The sequence below is a fragment of the Heterocephalus glaber genome, unplaced genomic scaffold (assembly GCF_053883595.1).
Source record: "Heterocephalus glaber isolate CG9 unplaced genomic scaffold, H.glaber_assembly_v1.0 deba00001463, whole genome shotgun sequence".
Taxonomy (NCBI): Eukaryota; Metazoa; Chordata; class Mammalia; order Rodentia; family Bathyergidae; genus Heterocephalus; species Heterocephalus glaber.
In genome coordinates, this window is record NW_028258310.1 from 18851323 (window position 1) to 18872612 (window position 21290).

Sequence of the window (21290 nt, forward strand, 5' to 3'; positions counted from 1 at the left end):
TTCTCTAATGGAAGGAAGAATATAATATAGAGATTGAATTTGTCTTTTTTTTTTTTTTTTGGTACTGGAGATCGGACTCAGGTCTTTGCCCTTTTGAGGCAGGCAGTGACACCATTGAGCTAAATCCCCGGCCCCAAGAATTTGTCTTTTTTAATACAAAGCATACTGAACTAAGAACATGAAGACTTGACTTGTAGTTTTAGTTCCAGCACTAAATAGTAGTAAGACTTTAGACAAATCATGTGATCTGTCTAACTACTTCCAGTCTCTCTTATGTGTAAAATGAGAAGTTTGGATTGAGTATTTCTCAGGTTCCTTCCAGTCCTAGTAGTCCCTGAAGTGGGATATACTCACATCAGTGTTGTTTCTGCAGGTTGCCAAGCTGTCAAAAGAACTGGAAGATGCCAAGAAAGAAATAGCTACTCTGTCTGCTGCAGCTGTTGCTGTAGCTCCTTCTGTTCTTAGTAGTACTACTGTTCCCCCTGCCCCTCCTCTACCTGGTGCCTCTGGCACTGTTAATCTACCCCCACCTCCTCCTCCCCTTCCTGGAGTTGGTTCTAATCTTCCAACTTGCCCTTTGCCTGGTAATGTTTGCATCCCCACACCCTCTTCTATGCCTGCAGGTACTGGCATCCCTCCACCCCCTCCTTTGCCAGGGGCTATGGACACCCCCCCCCCACCTCCTTTGCCTGGAAGTACCTCCATTCCCCCACCCCCTCCTTTGCCTAGAAGTACTTCCATCCCCTCACCCCCTCCTTTGCCTGGAATTACTTACATCCCTCCACCCCCTCCTTTGCCCGGAAGTACTTCTATCCCCCCACCTCCTCCCTTGTCTGGAAGTACTTCCATTCCCCCACCACCTCCTTTGCCTGGGGGTGCTGGCATCCCCCCACCTCCTCCCTTGCCCGGAGGAGTGGGAATACCACCTCCCCCACCACCTCTTCTTGGTGGTCCTGGAATTCCTCCACCCCTTCCATTTCCTGGAGGTCCTGGCATTCCTCCACCTCCAGCTGGAATGGGTATGCCTCCACCTCCCCCTTTTGGATTTGGAGTTCCTGCAGCCCCAGTTCTGCCATTTGGATTAACTCCTAAAAAGGTTTATAAGCCAGAGGTGCAGCTCCGGAGGCCAAACTGGTCCAAGGTAAGAGTTTCTGTCCATCTCCATCACAGATCTTAAGAAACAACTTAAGTTTCCTACTTTGTATTTTGTGCATGGATGGGCTTTCCTTCCTTATGGCTTGGATCTGTCTGTCTCAAACTTCCTCTCATTTTATGTTTATTCAACATCTCTTGGATTTCTGATATTACTTTGGAGAGTTTTGTGGGCACTGTACTCTGAATTTATCCCAACTAAACTCTCGAGTTAATGGTTTTTTTGTCTTTTCTCTGTGGATATGAGTACCATGGTAAAATATAGTTTTACAGTAGTCATTTCACAGTCTGAAAATGATTTGAAATTGTGCTGATGGAGTCCCACTCTTCAGGATGAGTGTTACAAACTCCATACAAATATGCCCAAGATGTATCTGAGATTTGGAGTCAGTTTTGCTTCCAGAAACTCAGTTAAAATACAGTTAGCCAAATTAATGTAAAATATGTAGAGCAAGGGAAGATGTGAAATAAAGCCTTCATACTTCTAAAGTTAGATTTTGTGTTAGAAAGAGGACGACCATCATAATTAAATCTAGTTCTTGATTAATCATCGGTAAAGAAACTGGCAGCCTCATCTCCTGATCCCACCACAAAAAAGCATAGGTGTTTGTGTCCTTTTTTTTTGAGACAGGGTCTCATTATGTAGTTCAGGCTGGCCTTGAACTCACAGCTATCCTCCTGCCTCAGCCTCGAGTTCTGGGATTACAGACATGCACCCATCACTCCTAGCTGGTGTTTGTGTCTTAGGTTAGTCTGACTCTGGTAAAATATTAATAACCAGCCAGTTACCTCTTTTGCATCTTAATCAGTTTTCTAAGAAAATTACTGGGTTTGGCTTAGTTACCTTTAACATTCTGTCCATATCCATAGTTTGTGGCTGAGGATCTTTCCCAGGACTGCTTCTGGACAAAGGTGAAAGAGGACCGTTATGAGAATAATGAACTTTTTGCCAGACTTAGCCATACCTTTTCTGCCCAGACCAAAAGTGAGTACTTCCTCTATAATGCCAATGTCTAGTGTAAGGCTTAGAATATCCTTTAGGCTTCCCATCCTCTTCCCTTCTCGACATAGGGGTTGGGGTAGGGAGTGTTGGGTAGAAGAGATGTATTTTTCCATTTAGAACAATGTTTTTGTACTATGGGATTATTGGAGTTGGGAAAGAGAACTGTTTCCTCTAGGTATTCTGTGTCAAATATGACTTGTGGAAGTATGAGATTAAAGTGCCAGAAGTTCCATTTGGGGCCATTTTGATGACACCCTTGGGTGGATTCGGGCACTGCCTCAAAATGCCATCTTTAGCCTCAAGTAACTTAATGAGCAAGGGTTGGAGGGGTTGTCTGCAATAACAAAGAACTATGTGTGATTGCTTTTCTTTCTTCTATTTCTTTCCAATATCTGATGCTGTCTCCTTCCTGGCCCTTTGTTTCTGCAGCTTCCAAAGGTAAGAATACAGAAAAGCCTTTCAGTTGCGTCTCTTGAATATTAGAGAAAAAGATAAAGTAAATACAAAGGATTTTCCTTTTAGAAAACTGAGACCAGAGGTTGAGGGTTGATGTCTCTTTTGCTAGGACCAGTAGCTAGATATTGACTAAACAAGAAGAAAGTTATATTAATGCTGTTACATGTTTCTTTGGAAAGTGAAGGACAACTTAATAATACCATTTAGAATTTTCAAAGTACTTTAACGTTTTAGTACTCTATTTGATGCAGTGAAGCCTTTTGAGATGGGCCAGATATGCATTGTGTCCATTCTGTAGTGTAGATGAGTGAATAGTTCGTTTTCCCCAGGTGATATGACCAGATGCAGGCGTCTTGACTTCCAGTCCATAGTTTCTATGTAAATTCTTGGCTTTCTTTTTTACCTTCCTTCATATGTTTCCCTTTAATTAATTAATTAATTTATTTATTTATTCTTTGGTACCGGGGATCGAACTTGGGTCCTTGCACATGAGAGGCAGGCGGCGGAACCACTGAGCTAAATCCCTGGCCCTGTTTCCCTTTATTTTAGAAGAGCTGATCTGCTTTGCCATATTGCTTCACTTCCTAATTTATGTAGTTTTGTGCTGCTTTTTGATAGGGCACTTGTAGTTATTTTTTTGAGAAATACGGTACTTGAAAGATCTTGTCATGTATGATAATTGTAGCCTAATACTTCTGTATTTCCATCATTTCCCACCATTATTGTTCATTTAGAGGTTTATTATGACCCAAGTGATGAACATTAAATGCAACTTTGGGGTATTTCCTCTCCCTTCATCCCCCTGTAAATTAACATTTTAAAAGACATTTTTTTTTTTACTTAAGTGATGTAGAACCAGGCTGCTCTTTGTTCTAATAAAGAGACTAACAGATTGCTAGGCATCTTTGGTTACTCTAGTTTTATGTGTGTTTCTCTCTAGAAGTGAAAGATCATAATGCTCAAGCCTGTCTTGTAGCCCTACTCAGGGCAAAGTGGCCTTTTCCTTTAAGAGAAGTGTCATCTTACAGTGCAGGAATTTACTTCCATTCTGTTAGTTAGAAATACCAACAAAGACTAGTTGACAGTGAAAGTAGAAATCAAATTATTTCCTAATTTGTAAGTTCATAGCATCCATTCTTGTATTGGTCTCTGGTATAAGTTCCTTTCTTGTGCCTCGGCTCTGCACTGAGTTCTACTGCAAATGTACACTAACCAGACCTCTTTTCTCTTTCCCTCCTTCTTTTATCCTGTTGGTTTCTATTCTTACTGATTTTAGCTGGGTTTTCTGCAGTTTAGTAGTCTTCCTTGACATTATAGTCTCATTATCAACATTTTAACAAGCAGGACTCTATTTCATATTTTCAACAATGTAACCAAACTTTTAATCTTCCACCAGCTCTCAATTTCTGCTCAAGAAATTGCTTTCTATTTATTGAGGATTTTAATTCATAGCAGTTTTGCTTTAAATAGAAAAAAATATTCTTAGGAATTTCTATCAGAAAAAAACAAGTATGAATTAATCTGTTTAGTTTAGTAGCAGTATTAATTTTCATGTAATAGTAATGATTTCTGGTAGATTGCTGCTATTTTGATGAAGGAAATTCATAACTGTCATACTGTCTTAATTTCTTAATCTTTTTCAGTAGGAAGCATTAGAAAAGGTGTCCTTAAATTACTAAGTCATGAGTGTTTTTCTGTATACCCTAAATTTTAATCATTTAGAGAAATTTCTGGGAGAAATTTTTTTGGTCAAATACAGTCATTAATACTTACTGTTTGCCCAGCTCTTAACAGTTATCTGCAACATCTCAGTGCAACACAACCTTCCTGCTTCTCATTGACAATATAACCTCTCTATGTTTTTAATAATTTCCCCCAGAGAACGAGCACTTTCCTTTTTTAAAAAATTGTTTCTTTGGATTTTCAGTGTTTTATTGACTCCAATGTTGTCTAATTTATTTTTTCTTCAACATTTTCCTGCTTTCCCTTTTATCTAATTAGGTAAATCTTTTTTTTTTTTTGCTACTTAGTAAATCTGTAGTAATGCAAGATGTCTTTGAGTGTTGGGGCTCATTTAATGTGTCTCTGTTGGGAACAAAATTGTTGCTTTGACATTTTTTCCTCCCTGCTACTGGTGATTGAATCTATCAGGGTACTCTGTCTACCACTGAGGCACACTGAGGCCTAGTTATTCATTTATATATTTATTTTTGAGACAGGGTCTTACTAAGTTGCCCAGACAGGACTCAAACTTGTGATCCTCCTGCCTCAGCCTCCCTAACTGGTGGGACTACTAAGGCATGCATTACCATGAATGGCTGCTTTGACATCTTAAGCATGGCTCTCAGGTGGCAGAAGGAAGTGGCATATGTGGACTCCAATATCATATATTGCACCTGTTGTGGTTGTCATAACTAACTTTTCCTGTCCTTCCTGATGGAGTTTTCAGTCTTTCTCTTTTGGTACCAAGGCTGGAAAACTCAACACAGATGATTCATACACAGAAAAGGAACACTTTAGTAAACAGTTTTTAGGCTTCTCAGATTCAGAATGCATGTTTTATCAAGAAAGGTATGTGTTTTTTTGAGATAGAGTCTCACTGCATAGCTCAGCCTGGCCTTGAACTTGTGATCCTCCTGCCCCTGCCTCCCTAGTACTGAGGTAACAGGCATAGGAAAGGTGCATTCTATCCTGTGTCTTACACACCCCACCCACTGGCGGTGGAGCCCAGAGCCTTCACACTTACCCATGTCTGCCCCCACCAAATACTTCATTTTGAGACAGGGTCTCACTAAGTTGCCTAGACTGGGCTTGAACTTGTGATTCTTCTCCCTTAGCCTCCCAGGGTGCTGGGATTACAGGTGTTTACAGGTGATTGCAGCCACTGTGCCCAGAATTTTTTAAGCTCTCAAAACTCGAGAAGTGGAGACTCAAGGGACTTAAGATCCTTCAATATGACAGCAAGATTTACTTTGCTTCCAATGCTTTAAACATGTGTTGTATAGAAGATCTTTATTCTTAATTGTTTTTAAAAATTATTTAAGACGTTATAGTGACAGAGCCAAAGTTCAAACCCTAGACGTTGACTTCAAAGTATATACTCAAGCCCCCTGCTCCCCAGAAATGTACTTTCCCTAGGAGCCTCTGAAATTCTAGATCTAAACAAAAGCTGCAAGTTGGCTTCAGCAACCATTTCATTCCTTTAAGCACAAATGTCCTTAAATTGGCATATCTCTTCAGAGTAGAAAAAAGGAAACTTTAGAGGCAGTAAATGAGAGGCTGGATATTTACCATTATCAAAGAGGTATGTTCTGATTATAAGTATATTTTTTAGCAAAACTGTCTAGTTGGAGAAATGCAACATGCTTATCAGGTATAGTAGAAGCTCTGCTTGAGTGATTTCAGCCCAGTAGTTGCCCAGTGTTGATGAGGAAGTTATTTGGACATTAGGTTTTCATCATATTGCACTATTTCCTCACTTGCTTGCTAAACACAACTTTTTGCTATTTGTTAAACATGCTTCTTATTTCCCATTTGTTCCCTTCGTATCTAAAACCTCATGTATACTTACTGACTTTGGCCACTGATGAAGACACCTACCTTAACTCTACACGTCTGCCTTCTATAGTCAAAGGTGCCTCCAGAAACTTTCTCATTAAGATTCAAGCATAGAGCCAAGCCTGGTGGCGCATGCCTGTAATCCCAGCCCCCTTGGGAGGCTGAGGCAGGAGGAATGCTGTGAGTTTGAGCCAGTGTGGGCTACATAGTGAATTCAAGGCCAGCCTGAACTACATAGCAAGACTCTGTCTCAGGAAAAAAAAAAAAAATTGTGCTTTCTTACTAAGAGGAGATCCAAGAGACAAGAACTGGTCCTAGAATTTACACATCAGATTCTCCTACACATTACTTCTCCTTAAAGTATTAGTCTCTTGTTTCTGCACTCTGCCTATAAATCGGGAACTTACTTATTCAGTAAATTATGCCTTTCCAGGGAATATATTGAATTTGGATTTTTATAGTTGGTGCCATAAAATTTTTAGTCCTTTTTCACTTTCTCAGTTTCCTTATAGTGATCAGCAAAGGAGTCTTATCATGGACTCTGTATTGGTTGCATTTTTTAATTCCTTGGAAATGTGCAGTAGTTAAATTTCATCTTCTCCATGAGAGCCTTTCATCACCGTAGTGGCCTTGGGCAGGTCATTAAAAGTGTCACCTCTTGAACCATAGCATGGTGAGTGATAACTGATGGCCTAAGTACAGTGACTTCTCTTATTAGATGTATTCTTTCATTCCAAATCCTTCTTGAACCCATTACATTCAAAAATCCAGTCTTAGGTGTGAAATGCACCACGTGGAGCATTAGGTATGAAGTATGAGGTGCATTCTGAGAAGCGTGAGCATCAGAACAGTTCTCCAAGTGTTTGATTGCAGGGATTTAGGAAGAACTCTGGCTGAAAAGTATGATCTTGGCCAAGAGTTGAGAATTTCATTAAATAGCCCTAGTATTCAAGTTAGGATTTGTCTATGTGAGTCTAGATTCTAAGGCTTCTTTTGTTGCCCCAGAAGCCATGGTGCTCTCTTGGCACCAAGGAGTTTACCTGGTTTGCCACTGTTGCATGACTATCTTGGTTGAGGCTTCATGCTTCAACAGGAGCCTGTGGTGGGGAGTAATCCCCTTTTCAGGAAAGATCTAAGGGTGTTTTTCCTTTTCTCTGATTTCTCTTCTGTCCACTAGGTGGCACCCACCCAATTGCTCCTTTATTATTATGTAGTGAATCTTCTGCTACTTTAACTTTAGAAACAAGATTTTATTTAAATAATTTTTTATCGGTACATGCTTGTAGAAACAAGATTTTTAAAAAGAGCTCAACCTGCCCTATCCTGGTCACTGAGCCTCTTGGCAGAAAAAAAAAAATATGTGTGTGTGTGTGTGTGTGTGTGTGTATGTGTGTGTGTGTATATATATATATGTGTGTGTGTGTATATATATATATATGTGTGTGTGTATATATATATATATAATTTCTTTTTTTGGTTCCGGGAATCAAACTCAGGACCTTTTGCTTGCAAGGCAGGTGGTGGAACCACTGAGCTAAATCCCTGGCCCCAGAAATACATTAATCTATTCCAGCCGTTGCTTATTTCTTTCACATTTGTGGGATTATGGCCAGAGGTACTATTCAAATAAGCACTTGTTGGTGTTGTTTTTTAGGGGTTTTTTTGGTACTGAGGATTGAACTCGGGTCCTTGCGCTTTCGAGGCAAGTGGCAGAACCACTGAGCTAAGTCCTCAGCCCATGGTGTTGTTTTTTAATTCCTAGCCTGCTTCTCTTGTGTTTCATGAAGGGTCAGTCTGTTACCACAAAGCTCTTGGGAAGTTCTATAATACCAGATAGTAGTCCCTTCTAATCTAAAATCATAAATTTATTCTTTTCACCTAGGACTGTAAAGAGTCCTGCTCATGGAATAAGTACCACATGTTCTGCGGATTATCATCTCCATATCACTTGGGTGTAAAAAAGAAGCCAAAGGCTGGGGATTTAGCTCAGTGGTGCTGCCTGCCACCTGCCTTGCAAGTGCAAGGTCCCGAGTTTGATCCCCGGTACAAAAAAAAAAAAGGAGCCAAAACTACTCCCTCACATAACCCTGACACTCCAACTTTGCCATCATCTCCCATGAGTCCATTGAATCTAATATTATACCATTTTCTTGGTTTATGGTACTCACCACAGGAAGCCCCAGATTCCCAGGTGATCCTCATCTCCCCTGTTTCAGTACCCTAAAGGTTTTGTGAATTTCCTATTCTGTCTCCTTCCAGCCCATCTAAGTTCTGAAAACAGGTCCACAGTGCCCTCAGGAATTCATGATCTTTTACCAGCAAAATCTATGGTCATCAACTTCACCTTCCACTGCTTTCCCTTTTCCTCTCTCATGTGGCTTTTCTTTCCTCCAGTACTACTTCTGACTTAATTTTCAGCAATTTATATACCAAAGGATTCAGGTCCTACCAGTATCCTGGTCTCAGAATTCTTTGAATTCTTCTCTCTTTTTTTTAGTACCGGGGATTGAACTAGGGGCCTTGCGATTGCACAGCAGGCAGCCAAACCACTGAGCTAAATCCCCAGCTGAATTCTTCTCTTAATCTTGTTCTTCATCCTACCTCACCCATTCCCTACTATAGTCACTACCGATAACTGAAGCCCTTCTACAATCTCAATTTCATACTGCCCATGTCTGCTAACCTTTTTACCTCACTCTTTAATATCCTGACCCCTAACAATCCTTCAGTTCCACTGGGACTTCCCATCTCTCCATCACCTACTTGATGGCTTCACTCTTCTCACCTAAAATTCCATGGTTAATCATTACAATAATCATTCCCCTGGTACTTTTCTTCCCTTTACCTTGCTCTCATTCTTCGTATTTGATTGGGAGAACCACAGTTCTGATTAATTTCATCTCTGTCCATCCTGCATCTATCTATAGCTGTTCAACTCCGAACATGGCTAGAGAAAAGCACACAGCTGGCCCTTTTCGATGCTCTTTATTCACTTTGCTTTCAAAACATCAGTGCTCTTTTTCTTCTGCCTTACTGGCTTTTCTTTTCTCCTGGTTCTCCTCTGCTCAGTTTGTGACATTGTTTAGTCCTTGATATTGCTAGGCAGTCATATTTTAAGATTTCTAATCAATTTCCTACATTTTGTTTGTTTTTTGAGATAAGATCTCTCTATGTAGTTCAAATTGGGCTTGAACTCACTGTATCTCAGGCTGGCCTTGAACTTGAGGCCAGCCACCTGCCTCAGCCTCCCAAGTGCTGAGATTACAGGTATGCACCACCACACCCAACTCAGTTTCTTAAACTTCTAAGTAATTATTTCTCATCTTTTCTCTCCTCAAAGGCACAACACTTTTTTTTTTTTCCGGTACCAGGGATCAAACTTGGGACCTTGCCCTTGTGAGGCAGGTGGCGGGTGGCATCATGAGCTAAATCTCCAGCCCAACACAACACCTTTTCAATCCTCATTCTCAGATCAGGATGTTTTCTTTGTACTTCACTGAAAAAATTAAAGCAGTCAGAAGAACTTCGAGAACTTTTACCGTTACTTTTTCCCACTTTCTCTGTCTTCCCTGTTAACTTTTTCCTGTCTAAAGCCAGTTCCTGGACAAACATAATGTCTTGATTTTAACAAATATGTAGAATATGCTGAAAATATACAATAAAAAAATCTCTTTCCCCTACAGTGTGCCTGGTTAACCATATCTTTCGTATACATATGCTAGTCTAATAAATAGTTCAGGTGAGAAACTTTGGGAAACTTTCACACAAAGCATTACTGGAAAATTAAAAAGTAAGGCAGTTAAGAGATAAAATTCCAGAAATGTAGGGGCACACACATCTTTTGAAAAAAAAGAATCTGTGTGACTTCTTATGGTATATACTGTTCTATATTTTATATAACATGTCTTAGTATCTCTTGATCTCAGTACATACAGATCTACTTCTTTCTGAAGATTTATTTTGTATGCTTCATTATTTTTGATGGACAGATAGTGGTATTATCATGTGAGCATTATAAATTACATTTTAACTAATCCCTCATTGAAAGTATAAACTTTAAATTTTTTTTATTATAAGCAGTGTTGCAGGAAACGTTCTGTTAAATTTATCTTTGCATACTTAGGTTTTTGCACAGTAATATCTTAATAAAATTACTGGGCCCAAATCATTGAGTATAAGATTACACAAATTTATATTTTTACCACAAATAAATTATTTATTGTAATGTCTGCTAGGGGAAAATGTTTTAATCTGATCACTGATAATATCACATAAAAAGGAAGTAAGGGAACCCAGATACTTTTCAGTTCTGAATTTCTGGTTCTGTTATTTTTTTCTCTCTGCAATAACTATCTGGTATTATCTGTCACCATCCCCAAACTTTTGACAATTTTTTAGTTCTTTTGTTACTTTGTTTTGGTCTGAATGTCATCTTCTTCCTCTGTGCACTTAGGACCAGGCATTAAAGCAAAACAGTGCTTTAGGAATATAAAGCTAAACTAGGGAAAAACTTTAAAATGTTTACTTGAAGATTGCTGATGTAGTTTCCATGAAAGACTTAGTAGTGCAGATTTAAGGGAAAGTGTCATCAGATAAAGATAATTAAACTTTAATTCCTTCTAAACTGGTGGAATCTGATATATTTATCTGCAGCAGTGTGTTCTCTTTTTCACCACCAGGTGGCACATGGATCGCTTCTATTTTAGATGTGTCATTGTTACGCTGGGAAGTGATGTAGTCAGTGATGCAGTCACGTTGGAGAGAGGCAGCTCTGGTATTTTTGCTTACAAAGTGCTTAGAATACTGCCCTCTACCCGTCATGAAATTTATTTGGAGGACTGACTGCAATAAGATTATAGCAGAAAGCTCTCACCCTTTTACAAAGGGATCCTGTCCTGGCACTGTTAGTTTTTGGGGGATGTGTGTTGTTTTTAGAGCTAGTATTTTTATAGGAGCAATCTTAGTTTCCTTTGGGAGCCCAGAGGATGAAGAATGTTTTTGTTTTTTTAGTCTGATAGCTTCATGAAATCATAGCCTTCCATTCAGAGGGCTTAAAAGAGTTGTATTTTACCACTTGGTAGATTATTACATATATTTGAAACTGCACTATAACACATTCATAATCACATCTCTGTCCAGCTTCTGTTGAAGAACTTCTTTAAACACATAGTAGAACTTACCCACTAATTATATGTTGTAATTTGTTAACTCCTAATTATCTCAGTGTTGTTTTAGAGCCTCTTTCTAGGCATCCACACTTTGGTATTGCCCTGGATTGCTCTATTGTAGATATATCTATATCTATATATAGATTTATATAGATATAGATATAGATAAACTGAAACTGCATCTTTTAAACCCAAAGTACCATCTCCCATTTTCTGATGATTCCAGGTTTAATTTCTGACAAAATTTCCTTTTGAATGTGGTTTCTGAGATTGAGACCGTGTAGTAGATTAGTATTGCCTAAACTGTCATCTTGGTGCAGTCCGTCCCTGTGCACAAATGTTTGTTTGTACCATTAATTCTCAAAGTTTAGTGTACAGAAGGATTACATGAGAAGCATGTTAAAGGTGTAAATTACTGGACTTCATCTGCAGAGAATGTAAGTCATGAGGATTGTAGAAGAGTGCATTTTTAACAAGCATCCCATTTAATTTTGTTATGGTTATGCAAATATGTCTTGATCCTTTGCTTCAGGGTTTCTTTTCCATTCTTTCCTCTGTCTTCTTACTCCCTACCGTAGCCTAGAAGCTGCTCCCTACATTTCTCTTAACAACATCTCAATGTCTCTATCAGAGTAGATGCATAAGTGTTATCCTTTTTCTTATGGAGGTCATATAAGTCAATTAGGAAATAATTCAAAATTTTCTGTTGACTGCAAACATTCTGGATGCAGTATTTCAGAAGAACTTGTTTTTATAAAATTCTTTTCTTTGCATCTTCCCAGACACATCTTAATAGGCATTTTTGTTTTCTTGTTTTTTTGGGTACCAGAGATCAAACTCGGGACCTTGTGCTTGTGAGGCAGGCAGCAGAACCACTGAGCTAAATCCCTGGCCCTTAATAGGCATTTTTGAAAGATGTTCTGAAGAGGTTCTTTGGGGTCAATGAAACTGGGAACCATTTAGAAACTGACCAGGCTGCGGAGGATGGATGATGGGGGAGAGTACAGACTTAGGCTTGTATAACATGAATTGAGTTGTGAGAAACCAGAGGAGGATTATTCAGGGTTTAGAGTGCTATGGTCTACAGACCTAACTTTTGTTCAAGTTTGGTTATTCTCTTGGCTAGAGACCTGGAGTTGGAGATTAGAGATGTGCTTATGAGGAGCCGTGATATCTCCAGGAAGTGGAACGGTAGAACTAGGCTTTGGAATGAATAGAAGGACCCATTGTTCCCTTGCTAAATAAATACTGGAGCCCAAAGCTGCAGCCTCAAGTAAGATGCACTGTTCTGAAGATCCCTTGATGATACACCCTTTGGGAATTGTTTGATCTGAAATGACTTTTTTGCTGATATTGGACAAATCTCCCAGCAAGGAGTACTAAGTATGTCTCCATCACACATTGTTTTTTCTAGGGCTTTTCATTTTGCTTCTCTATAATGTTTTGTTTATCTGTGGTCCAGGTAGTTCAGTAGTCAAGACAGTATTAAAAAAAAATCTCATTCCTACCCTACTATTTGTCCAATCCATCCTTCTTCCTCCCCCATCCTTTAGAGATACCCACTTTTATTAGTTTAATTATCCTTTCATGGTTTTAAAAAAATGCAGTTATAAACAAATACTAATTCAGATTCTTGTTCTCCCAAAAGATCACATACTATTTGTATTGTTCTGTATTTTGCTTCTGTATCCTGAAGATTCTTCATGTAAAGATACTCCTTGTTTTTTTTTGTTGTTTTTTTTTTGGTACTGGGGATTGAACTCGGGTCCTTGTGCTTGCACAGCAGGCAGCGAAACCACTGAGCTAAATCCCCGGCCCAATACTCCTTGTTTTTAAAAAATGTAAATTTATGAAAAGCATGCATTACTTTTATAATAAACACAAAATTAAAACAAAAATACAGTGATGAAATAATCTGTCCTTTTTTGAAATAATAGCCACATGGTCCCACTTTCTCTGATGTGTCTTAGCTTGCATACATGTCCTTTTGTTCTCTCTGCAAACTCTTACGTGATGTTAAGCTGGAGAGTTAGGGGTCAGGGATTTAGCTCAGTAGCACCACGCCCACCTTGCAAGTGAAAGGTCCTGAGTTCATTCCCCGGTACCAAAAAAAAAAAAAAAAGTTGGCCACACCAATTTTATTAAAATACAGCAGCTCATATTACAGACTTACAGCTATTACGGTGCGGAGAAGAGAGACTTGAAAAGTTTTTTGCAGGGCCTTCCAGATCTAGCTCCATCATTGGAGCACCATACTCAAGCAGTGACCAAGGTTTGTATTACTAAAATGGGGACATATTTTACCCCAAAGGAGTATGGCCTCAAAAGAAAAGGGTAGCATACTTCATTTTTTCTTCCTTTCATCACAGTTTTTGTTCTGGGGATTAATTGCTCTAGAACTTAGTATCCTGTAACTGTCTTGTTTTAGAACTCTTGCCCATCATCAGTGGAGAAATGTAAATGATTATTCATGATACGATGTTTGGTAGGGAAAGCAGGAACAAATTATGAACACTCTTGGTACAATTGTGTTTTACAGAAAAAGGAATACAAAAGTAAAAAGTTAGAAGAGCATATGCCAGAATACTATAACATTTTGTTAGATTGATAGATTTTTTCCTTCAGTTTTGCTATTGTGATCCTAACCTACTGTAAGAGAAATGAAATTCCAATATAAAAATATATGTTCTTGTAAGCCCCACAAAAGGACATTGACAGCCCCATTTCTGCAAGGTGGCATGGAACCATTCTTCCCTCCTAATCCTACAGTAATTCCAATTCTTTTCTAAGAGTACCTGATTTCTTCTTTCCAATCCATTTTATTAGGTGTATGTATATATATTTACATTTCTCTTTGCAAGAAAATTGCAAAAATTCTTCCAAGAAGAATGCCCCCATTTTCCTATTCTGCTTGCATTTTTCTTTTCAGCCACGGGGTGAGCGCAGTTGAGCTATTTTGGCTGAGGTTCCAGATTGTGAGGTCAGAGACTAGCGATTGGAGGAGAGGATCAGGTGACTTTCAGTAACTGTAATGTAGTCCTGCCCTCTTCTCCACCCTTTCTCCCCCCTCTTCCCCACCCTTTTCCTGGCTTCCACCTCTGGAACAAAGAAGGGAAAAAAACAGCAGTGTGACGAAAACCAGCAGCTGTCTCTGCAGACTCAGGCTGGGGGCTGGGTGCTTATTCCATCTGTTCTCTTTGTTTTTGCTCTTACCTTGTAACTTCCTTTGCCTGACCCTGAATAAAATGGAGGGTATTTCTAGAAACCTTTGTTACAGGGATGGTTTAGAAATCTGCAGTTTACTCAGTGTTTAGGTGAGTGTGGGTGAGACAGCAGTGATGAAAATGGCTCTAGAGTGCCTTAAAAAATATGATGGTACTTGCCTTCCTCATTCTGTTTTATTCATGCATGCCTGTTTAAGACTGGATTTACGATGTGGCTCATCAGCTATTATTTCTAATTCTTAAAACATTTTTATAGTGCCTTAGTATTAACCTAATTTTATAACTGAGAAATATATCCTTTGGGTTACTAAGATCTCATAGCAAGTGATTACTGTGCCATAGCTGAGATCAGCAGAGCTCAGAATCTTGGTGAATGAGAATGGCAAAAAGGCAGCAGATTCTGAGAATCCAGAGATGCCTGCCTCTGGAGACCGGAGTTTGCTGTGCCAGTGTCCTTGCTTTTCACCAATGATCAGTGTGTCCTGGTTTAAAAAAAAAAAAAAAAAAATTTCTGGGACAAAAATCATGTGGAAGGCAACGTATAGATAAGGGGAGAATTTAAAAATATGTCAGCCAGTGCTGTATATAAACAACATTTAGATCCTGATTCAGACAAACTGTATAAAATACTTGACATTTGAGATAACTGAAAATGAATGTGATAATGATATTATGGGTCTTCAAAGAACCATTAAAAGATATCGGGAGTATTATATAATGTTTGGGATTTAGAAGTGGGTAGAGCCATAAGTGAAACAAAATTAACCATGAATTGATGATTATTGAAGCAGAGTAATGGATACAGGCAAATTTATTGTCTTATTCTGATTTTGGATGTTTTAATTTTTCCCATAATAGAATATTTTTTGAGAAATAAAAAGAACTTTGTACCTAGACCCTTCTTTTGTGTAATCGTGTCCCTTTGCTGACACACCCAAGTCCCTGCTTAGGGTTGTGCTTGTCTTTCTTGTGCCTATCCACTCACATTTCAGAAACAGATCTCTTCTTAGCACTACCTAACTGAGTCACCATCCTAGGTGTGCTGGGAAAGTATCTGTGAGAACATCAGTGACTATACTGTGGTGTCTGAATAACCGAAAACATGATAAAGCATCCGGATTTTAAAAACTGCTTCTTAGTTACCCTTTCAGACTTCCATCTTCCCCTTCTTCCTAACTTTCTGGTTCTTAAAACTTTAAAGTTCTGCTTGGTTTTGTTCTTGTGCTTTATGTTTATCCATTTCTGCCAGTTTGTCCCATCCCTCCTTATAGCTTAAACATCTATGACAGTCTGTTTTGGTGGCATTTAGCAAATGATGGATATGTTTTGGCCAAGAGGTCAGTGATGGGAATCTGGTTACGTCTGAGCAGGGATAACTGCTGTTCTTGGAATGTTGTCTGATTTTTCCCTCCAATAGAATATTCTTACAGTTGGCTTTAAAAAGCTGAAATTTCCCCTCATGTAAATTACAGTTATGAGAAATATAAACCAGAAATCCTCTACATGGATAATTTGTCATATCAATTCAGGTCCTGAGAATCCTGAGATCCCCTGCCTCTGGAGACCATTAGGGCACTAAGCCAGTGTCCCTTCTTTTCCACCAGTGATCAGCTAGTCCTGATTTTTTTTTTTTTGGTGCCAGGGATCAAACTCAGGTCCTTGCGCTTGTGCAGCAGGCAGCGAAACCACTTGTCCAGATTTTTTAAAAAATACATTTCAAGGGGGAAAAAAATCATATGAAAAGCAACATATAGATTAAGGGATTTAATCTTGATTTTTCTTCACCAAATCAGAATTCAGATAGAGCTTAACAGACATGGCTTTATTATATGTTAGTTAGACTTGTTCATTTCATACCTATGTTACCCTCACAAAAAATTTGTTATTTCCTAGGGATATTATAAAGTATTTTGATTTTTCAAATATGCCTTGGAAATCAAGTTTCTTCCACAAATACCTTATTTTTGAGAGAGAACTATAGTGTTATCAATGTTCACCTAGCTTTTTAAGATTTTTAATTTTTGGTAGTGCTGGGATCAAACCCAGGGCCTCACACATGCTGGAAAAGCACTCTACCACTGAGCTACTCCCCCAGCTGCACCTGACTTTTTATTTTTAACTTACTTCATTGAGTCTGTGCTCACAATGCTGTATATACTACCATTATCTCACTTTAGGAGTATTCTGTAAACAGCATATTTAAATAGTAGAACTATCAGTGACTCAGATCTGCTGATTTTTCAAGATAGTTCTACTTTTTCCACCTTTCTCTTTTAGTCATAAGGCATTTGACTTACTCAAGGGAGATGTAGCATTAAGATTATGGAGGGTGTTCCCTGTAGAATAGGGCTGACCGAGTTGTGATTTGGTCCTGAGTGAGCCAGTGAAGATTAAGGTTGGGTGGAGTTGCTTTATAGCTTGAAGTCTTCAGGCCCTGTGAATATAAGTGACTTTTCAGCTGGTCTGTGTTCTCAATAGTATTTTCAGTTTTTCTATCCCACTTAATCCCACCTGCATTCTCAAGAACTGTTTCCAGGATGTTGGGTACCTCCCTACTCCTCCATTTCCTGTTTGTCATTTTCATTGAGAGAACCCTGCAACAGGAATTCCTGGGGAAGTGATGGATATAGCTATGGGACTCCCCGGTCCATTAGTACATTACTGAAGTTGGCAGATGCCATGCTATAGAAGGACTCCTTTCCGTTCTGGGAGCTCTTGGAAATGGTTACTAATTGTAATGTAATCATAAACAGTAACTGGGACTCAGGGCTTTGCTTTGTACATTGACTCTGTCTTCAGAGACTGAACTTACTTTTCTTTCTTGTGCTTTAATATCTACTCCCTGAAATTTAGAGTTCAATGTAGGTATCAAGGATTATGACAAACTTGACCTGGACTGTTAGGACTGCTTCTTTTGACATACAGAAAAGGATTGAAAATGATTAAGATATGTTATGTGCGTGTACTAGTTTCCCAAAACAGACATCACAATTCTATATTACTAACATTCACTAATTTCAAATATATATATACAGTATAGAGAGAATGAGAATGGGAATGGGAAGATGGGGGTCCCAGTGATGGGCAGCAGGGGGTGCCCTTTCCCTTCACTACTGCCTGGCACTTCTACTGCATTCAGCCATTTTAGACAGATTGTTTTTGCTCTCAGCTAACTCCATTTTGTGTTTGTGACGCAGAAAAAAAAGGTTTAGGCAAAGGAGGGGTCTGGTTGGGGGAGGGAATGAGACAGGAAGGCAAGGCTATAGCTATGCCAGCCTCCTTTACTCAGCAGTGGCTCACCAGGGACCTATATTGCTGCAGGCTGCCTGCATCCTGAGCAATCGATGCTGCAAGTCCCTGCCAGTTGAGCAAAGAGCAAAGTGGTATTTGCCTCCTGGATGCCTGCTAACAATGGCAGAGTGCTAGCTTTGGAGACAGCAGGCAGTACATCTCTTTCTCCTTTAGGCTCAGCCTGAGTTTAGGTGTTTTCCCTACAGCAATGGTTAGGGTATTATTCTTAATCATAGGATCAGGTTTAAAAAAAATAGACCCCGAAAGAAAAAGAAAAACACCCTTTTTACTCAGTTTTCTGGGAAAAATCAAATGCCCTGATGACGACGCACGTGCGCAAACACACACACACACACACACACACACACTCACACACTCAAGCAATACATGGGTACACACCCCGTGCAAAGAGAACTCTTCAGGCACCTGTGTCTGTCACCCAGTTTAAAGGCTTATCAACTAATGAACAATCTTGTTTCACATACCTGCATCAACCTTCTTGTCATTTGTTATTAAATGTGTTCTAGTTGATCCTATCATTTGATCATTAAGTAGTTTAGAATGTGTGTCAGAAACACTTTTTTAAAAAGATGATTACATTACCATTATCACATAAAAATTCTTTAATGTCATCAGATATGTAGTGTTTAAATTTTCCAAATTATCTTTTAGTGTTTTTTTTAAATTCATTTGAATCAGAACCAAGTAATGATTATATTCAGCTTGGGGGCTTGATACATATACATATCATACCTTGATCATTTTCACTCCCCCTCCTCTCTCCTTCCTTCCCCAGATCCCTTACCCATCTGTACAGAGCCTTCCTCCCTATTTCTTTTCTTTTTTTAAATTTTTTTGGTATCAGGAATTGAACTCAGTACTCTTTGCTTGCAAGGCCGGCGGCAGAACCACTGAGCTAAATCCCTGGCCCTCCTCCCTGTTTCTTAATATGGCTTTTGTTTTGTTTTGTTTTGTTTTGTTTTTGGTACCAGGGATCGAACTCGGGTCCTTGCGCTTGCAAGGCAAGCAACAGAACCACTGATCTAAATCCCTGGCCCAACATGGCTTTTTTAAGACTTAAGAAAGGCGGGAGACTCTCAGGTTGGGACTGGGGAGGTACAGAGTCAGAATTCACTTTTTCGTAGAGCAGAGCTTCCCACTTTAGGATCTCCCCCAGAGGAGGCTATTAGAGAGGACACAAGCAACAGTGCTGTGCAGCCTGCAGGGAGACAAGGATTGGACTTTTATTTTTTTCCTAACAAATAGCCTGTTCCTCAGAAGTCTTAAGTTTACACACTGCTCTCTACAGAGTACATGGTCACAGAAGTGGGCCCTTTCCTAGGAATTAAAGGAGCCCTTTTAAGCTTTGGGGTAGTTCTTTTATTGATTGTTTAAGAGCTCTATCCCTAGGATGATTCCATAGCCTCAGCTTCTTCTCCCCCTTTTTTTTTTAAGCTTAAATAGCAGCCTTACTTCCTGATTAGACCTAATGAATTAACAGTGCTTCACGGACTATTTTGTAGAAAGAGAGAACAGTGTTGTGTTAGTATGAGGGTGTGTGGTGAAAATTCTTTCATGGTTCAGGGCTACATGCCCATTTCTTCCCATGTCCTTTATAGAGATATGTGAGACTGATTTAGAGGCAGATGATGAGATGAAACCTCATGGTTAATGCTCTTTCTCCCATTCTGAAATGGATAGGTGACTGTGACTTCAGCAACCACAGTAGGTAGTCTATTCCCTTGGTTTAAGGAAGACCACACATTATAGAAAGGAAGTTGCAGGGTCTGACTTCTTGGTAAGACTGGCAGGGCACTTGTAAAGTCTGGTCTTTGGAGACTAGATTGGGCCCACGTCTTCTTTGGAACCTTTAGTTCCCACTAACAAAGGTCTTAGAATCAACTAAAGAGGTCAGTGTTGCAGTAGGTGGAAAAATGGACCCTGTACTGCCACATACTTTAACCAAAGAGATAGTTAGGTGATGAGAGTTTCCCTTCTCCTTTTGTCTGTGCCATCAGCCATTGCAAGTAAGACTTTCCTCTCCTTTTTGCTGAGCTGCTATCTGTATTCACCTCTGGTTTTGTCCTTAGGGATTTCATACAATTCTATAAACCGAAATTACTCATCTTGGTATCATTTTATAGTGTAAGATATGGCATGAGGGCTTTGTTCTGGGCTTCACATTCTTGTCCTGGTTAAAATGGGGGCTGAAACCTCTAAACCTTGGCAGGGTTTTATGTTAAGGGCTGTAATATTCACATGCTGAATTAATGCTTTGTTCCTGTAACAGGGCTTGGAAGGCTGCAAATGGGAGCATTGTATGGGTCTACATTGTGTGACTGTCTATTGTTGGTTATCCAGTGTCAAAGCTGAACCAGGGCTACCTGTCCAAGGGTATGAAAGTTTAATAGGGGATGCCTGGGCCTTGCCTGTCCTGTCTTTCTCAGTTTTGTGGTGGGTATCAGTTTAAAATTTTTAAACATAGTGACACCACACTACATTAACAAATCAAACTCTTAATTTGTCCATACTTCCTTGTAGTTGCTCCAAATCAAACTGAATGAATCAAATTCCAATGGTTAGATTCAGTGTTGACCTTGTGGGGAAATTTGATTCAGTTCTCCAGTTCAGTTTTCTACCGGTAGAAAGAATTAAGTTCGTAAACTGAGGTACCACTGCACTTATTTTTTATGATGTTAGGGATTGAATATAGGACCTTGTGTAGGCAAGGCAAACACACCTACCACTGAGCTACATCCCTGGCTTTTTTTTGGTACTGGGGATCGAACTTGGAACCTTGCCCTTGCAAGGCAGGCGGTGGAACCACTGAGCTAAATCCCTGGCCCCATCCCTGGCTTTATATAATTGGTTAATTTCATTGTTAGCTTGTAATTTAGATTTTCTCAGAGTTTTTATGTTGACAATTACAGTTTTCAAATAACGAGAAAGTTATTTCTTCCTTTCTAATCTTTAGAATTTTTATTTCTTTTTGCTTTACTGTGCGGGCTAAGGTCTCCAATGTTGTTGAATAAAGCTGATAAAAATGAATATCCTCTTGCCTCTAATCTCAGAGGGAAGATTTTAGCATTATATATGATTTTTACCTTCAGCTTTTGGTAGATATCCTTGGCCTTCTTTTTTGACCAAACTGTAAGTTTTTCAAATCTTTATATTTTATTCCTCTGATTCTCACTGTAGATCTCACTAAAAGCAGCCAACAATACCCATACCACCACCTGAATGCTGTGCTGCCTTGAAATTTCCTCCACCACATAAACTAGCCCATTACCTTAAAGCTTAGCCTTCCACAGAGTCAGATGTGGACAAATTCGTTGCCAGAAGGTAACATGCATTGCTTCTAGTGCAATTTCCAGAGTCCTCACTCCCACGATGAGTGTAGTCTTTTCTCTTCTTATAACTGTCAACTTTCTGGTCTTC

General features: G+C 39.3%; 1 protein-coding gene across 2 annotated transcripts in view; it reads left to right on the forward strand.

Annotated features, from left to right (window-relative positions):
* Positions 1-21290, forward strand: part of Diaph1 (diaphanous related formin 1) — a 106522-nt gene that overhangs the window by 47761 nt on the left and 37471 nt on the right. For both annotated transcript variants that reach the window (XM_004854287.4, XM_004854288.4), the window contains 3 exons: positions 374-1141; positions 2023-2137; positions 2585-2593. In XM_004854287.4, coding sequence (XP_004854344.1) covers positions 374-1141; positions 2023-2137; positions 2585-2593 — 892 coding nt within the window. The remainder of the gene's footprint in view (positions 1-373; positions 1142-2022; positions 2138-2584; positions 2594-21290) is intronic.